The sequence below is a fragment of the Cyprinodon variegatus genome, unplaced genomic scaffold (assembly GCF_000732505.1).
Source record: "Cyprinodon variegatus isolate N-32 unplaced genomic scaffold, C_variegatus-1.0 Scaffold1149, whole genome shotgun sequence".
In the NCBI taxonomy this organism is placed as follows: Eukaryota; Metazoa; Chordata; class Actinopteri; order Cyprinodontiformes; family Cyprinodontidae; genus Cyprinodon; species Cyprinodon variegatus.
In genome coordinates, this window is record NW_015151602.1 from 88,525 (window position 1) to 92,464 (window position 3,940).

A 3,940-nucleotide genomic window follows, 5' to 3' on the forward strand; every position below is an offset into this window, starting at 1 on the left:
AAGTTGCCACTTAATATATAGAGATATAAATATTTCCACATGCAAAATTTCAGCTGGAGCAAACAGTGGGTCACAGACGTTACTTATTGAACGCCCCTCGAATATACAAAAAAAAGCAAAAACAGACTCCTAACAAAGGGCAACTCAGCCATCATTTATTAGCAGATTCTACACATGAACAAAATACCACAGACAAATGATTCCACATGCAGATACACTCACGGCTGCACACTAAAATATCCCAGCAGCTGTTAGAAACAATGAGGGTAGAGGACAGCGTCACATCAGACAAAGATGGAGGCAGGTCTCGGTAAAAGCAGGTGTGCTTAACGAGGCTGTGATCATCAGCCCCGCTGTGAATGCTTCAGACACAAAAACAATAAAAACAAACAGCTTTACTGACTCATGATTCTGCTTTTCTCATCCAGGTTATGGTTTCAGCACTAAATATTAAAGAGACAAGCTGTATAGGAGTAGCAGGCTGTTGCTGAGTCATTGAGTCCTTTAGAAAGAGAAATGCCATGTCATCATTATCATCCAAAAGACACATTTTAATCAGACTCCTTTTACATAAGTTAAGATATAAAAACAAATACATTCCATCAGTCTGAGCTGGGAGTTTCCATGGTAACCGGTTCACCCGCTCTCACCTTTCAGTGAAACATCCAGTCGCTCCCATATTTCGCTTGAACAGACAGAAAACCAAACAACTAAAAAAATTCAGTCTTTCAGAGAGAATTGCTAAAAAGATGCGAGAATAGTAAAAAAAAAAAAGAAAGAAAAACTTTTACCAAGTTAAAATAAGGCTGAGGTGAAAAAAAGACGCGTGTGATCAGACCGGCAGCACGTTGAATGGGAGGACATCTTCAAAACGACTTTTGTAGGTATTAAGGCAGAGAGTTTGTTGCTATGAGGTGGAAAGCTGAGAAGGTCTGCAGAAAAATAAACCTTCAGGTTCGTTTCACACCAAACAACCAAAGCATCACTTCTCCTCCCGTTGCCACAGCGACCAAATATCAGCAACTCTTTGATCCCGCTCATCCTTCTCAGCTGGAAATTGACATTTTATGGCCTTTTAGTTCCTGTTTAAGTGGCAGCTTTATGCTTAGATGAACAAATGGAAAACATTTTTAGAAAAGTAGAGCATTTTAAAAGTAAGACACTAGAAATAAAGACTCTGTATAAAAAAATCATCCGCTGAGCCAGAAGTGATGAACGATCTGAGGAGGATTTGCTTTTTTTTTCTAGAAAATCTTTCTTCTCATTAGCTAAAACTCCTAAGCACCGATAGGACTGGAATCTACACGGTGAATGTTGCCTTCCTGACTTTTGTGTGTCGCAGGACGTTCATGGTCTGAGCTGAGTCATATGGCTGCAGGTTTCTGTAAACTGGTTCTGCACCAGTAATCTAACATCTAATCTGAATTCATGGCTTTCTTTCCGTTTGTGCAGTAAATATTCGGCCAGTCTTGTGCTTTCAGGGCTGCTTGTTGCTCGGAAACACCAGTTACTAACCAGCGTCTAAATGTGAAACCAGTTCAAGTTGGTCTACATATTAAAAATGTATAAATATGTCCAACAGCAATGAAAATGTAGACATGTACCGCAAATACAGGAGGAAAAGAAAAGAGGCTCCTCTCAGGACAATGATTTGGACGGACGTTCTGCTTGTTGGTGGATCAGAGAGCCGGCAGCTGGGATGGTCGTCTCCTTTGGCTCTAAGTAGTTTGGCACCGTTTCCTTAAAGGTAAACCTGAAGCGGGTCCCTCAGGGAGCCGTATGGCTTCATCCACTTCAAATAAAGTTTGAGGCCGATGCATCTCTGGCAGGAAGAGGACGGCGTAGCGTGCACAACATCTAAGATGGAAACCTACGACAGACTCTGACAGGAACACCTCATTTATACTCTAAAACCCCAACGAATGGAAAAGCAGCAGAAGCTTTACTGATGAACGAATGAAAAGGGAAGCCATGCGTCAACGACTCCTCTCTGACACTACCATCCGGCTCTGGCGTGGAAGACGGGTCGGGAGCGTGGCTGCGGCGGGCTGGGGTTGTCCGACGAGGGACTGGTGCAGTTGTCGTGATTGCCGTTGCCTCGCACCGTGAGCCTTTTACCCTTCTCTTCCTTCATGAAATGCTCCAACATGAGGAGCTTTTCCTTGTGGATCTGAAGGCTGATGTCTTTGGGGATGTCTGGGATAAGCCAGTCTACGAAATCACTCATGAGCATCACCACGTTCTGCAGGGACAGAGAGAGCAGAGAGCCTGGGTCAGAGCGGAGAACGTCTCTGGCTGCAGAACCAGCCACACACAGGAAAAAATCTAAATCTAGATAAGTATTTTTTTCTTAAAATAAGTGCATTTGTTCTTGGATTTAGGAGGCAAAGGAGCCATTTTGCCAATGGAACAAGACAATTTACACTTAAAATAAGAAAAGACAATTGAAATGTCTTCTTTCAAGTACATATTATCTAATTATCTTATTTTAAAAGTAAAAATATTCATTCAGTTGGCAAAATATCTCATTTACCTCCTCAAATTAAGGTTAAATACACTTAATTTAAGACATTTTTACTTATTTCTACATCATTTTTCAAGTGAAGCAAACCCTTACACTGCAAAAATTATCTAAAAATAAGTCAAAATGTCTTAAATTAACAGTATTTCCCCTTAATTTGAGAAGGTAAATGAGATAGTTTGCCAATGGAATGAGGATTTTTACTCTTAAAGTAAGATAATTCGATAATATGCACTTGAAATAAGACAATGCAGTTGTTTTTTCTTATTATAAGAGGAAATTGTCTTGTTCTATTGGCAACGTGTCTCACTTACCTCCTCAATTCAAGAGAAAATGCACTTATTGCGAGAAAAAGTTACTTATTCAGATTTCAATTTTTTGCAGTCTAGAGAAGTTCTCACAGAGGAAATCAGTTGGTTTATTAGCGGCTGACAAAGGCAGACAAGTGACTACAGTCTGATACTTTAAAATAATATGTTTATTTGTAGTGTTTCAGCAAACAGTGTCGATGGTATTAGACAAAACAGAAAAAATACAAAACCTACATGACAGCTCTTACATGGCAGATGATGTAAAAAAATGTCTTAAATTAAGTGTATTTATCCTTAATTTCAGTAGGTAAATGAGATGATCTGCCAATGGAATGAGTATTTTACTCTTAAAATAAGATAATTAGATAAAATGCAATTGAAATAAGACAATGCATTTGTGTTTTTTCTTATTTTAAATGTAAATTTTCTTGTTCCAAGGCAAAAATGTCTCTTATCTCCTCAATTTAAGAACAAATGCTCTTATTTAGGAATAAAAAAAAATGTGGATGACAAAATGAGCTCAGAGATTCTGATTGACATTTAACAGCGGAACACCTCCGCCCACATTGGTGACGACGCAACAAACTGCTGGCTGAGCAGCAGCACAGACCAGCCTTCTTACAGTCTCTGGCAGCATGGCTGGACCATGAAACGTCCTTTTTAGGTTTCCATGATCCAACTAGGCGACTTCAACTCCCCGCACTGGAGGGGCGCGATTAGGAGGCGTGGACGCTCTGCTCTGAACCTTAGTGGCATTATATGATTGGATCTTTGTGCTAGTCAGTAATGATCCCCGTGTTGAAGCATGAGGATGGCGCCAGGACACCGTGGGTCAGTGGTCAAAGATGGACGATCATCATGGCCTTTAAGGAGCAGCGGAAGGGGCCCAGCTGACTTCTCTTTTTTTTTTTAAATCAGATGATTCATAGACGGATCGCTGATGCGCGGTCTACGTTTCTACCCTCACCTACGGTTATTATTCTGGATCAGAACCCAAAGAACCAGATCCTGGATCCAGGGAGGCGGGGCTCTCCCTTAAAGGAATAGTACACCCAAAACATGATTAGCCTTCATTTTCTACACACCCCCATGCTGAACAACACTCTGG

The 3,940-nt window shown here is 40.7% G+C and overlaps 1 protein-coding gene across 1 annotated transcript in view; it reads right to left on the reverse strand.

The window, feature by feature from the left end:
- Positions 1-773: 773 nt before the first annotated feature.
- Positions 774-3,940, reverse strand: part of LOC107101766 (anoctamin-1-like) — a 67,665-nt gene continuing 64,498 nt past the window's right edge. The window contains exon 24 of the mRNA XM_015400812.1: positions 774-2,242. Within this exon, the coding sequence (XP_015256298.1) occupies positions 1,997-2,242 (246 nt within the window). The 3' untranslated portion in view covers positions 774-1,996. The remainder of the gene's footprint in view (positions 2,243-3,940) is intronic.